This window comes from Dipodomys ordii, unplaced genomic scaffold, assembly GCF_000151885.1.
Source record: "Dipodomys ordii isolate 6190 unplaced genomic scaffold, Dord_2.0 Scaffold249, whole genome shotgun sequence".
Classification (NCBI taxonomy): Eukaryota; Metazoa; Chordata; class Mammalia; order Rodentia; family Heteromyidae; genus Dipodomys; species Dipodomys ordii.
In genome coordinates this window covers 45,668-45,971 of record NW_012267465.1, presented here as the reverse complement: position 1 = coordinate 45,971, position 304 = coordinate 45,668, and the positions used below count along the sequence as shown (strand labels likewise).

Genomic DNA, 304 nt, shown 5'->3' with positions numbered 1-304 from the left:
AACTGCCATGGAGCAATTATTTAACCTCCGCTTTTTGAATAGCTGGTGAATACCCAGAAAGAGGACATTTGAAGGTGATGGGATTGGAGCTGGCAAACAGTGCACGCTGCCTCTCTAGTGTTTAGAAGAGCTGAGATCTAGGCTGGGATGTAGTGGCTCAAGCGATAAAGCACTTGTCTACTAAGTCCTAGGTTCAAACACCAGGAACACCAAACAAAACTTGGGCTTGTTCTTCATGGATATATATAGACACTTCATTCTAACCCATGGTGTTAGTAAGGAGAAAACATGGTCCTCCTGAGGC

The 304-nt window shown here is 44.4% G+C and overlaps 1 protein-coding gene across 1 annotated transcript in view; it reads right to left on the bottom strand.

The window, feature by feature from the left end:
- The window catches only part of LOC106000879 (cytochrome P450 2F2), a 23,108-nt gene extending 23,099 nt beyond the window's left edge, over positions 1-9 (bottom strand). Inside the window, exon 1 of the mRNA XM_013036088.1 lies at positions 4-9. Coding sequence (XP_012891542.1) covers positions 4-9 — 6 coding nt within the window. The remainder of the gene's footprint in view (positions 1-3) is intronic.
- Positions 10-304: the final 295 nt, after the last annotated feature.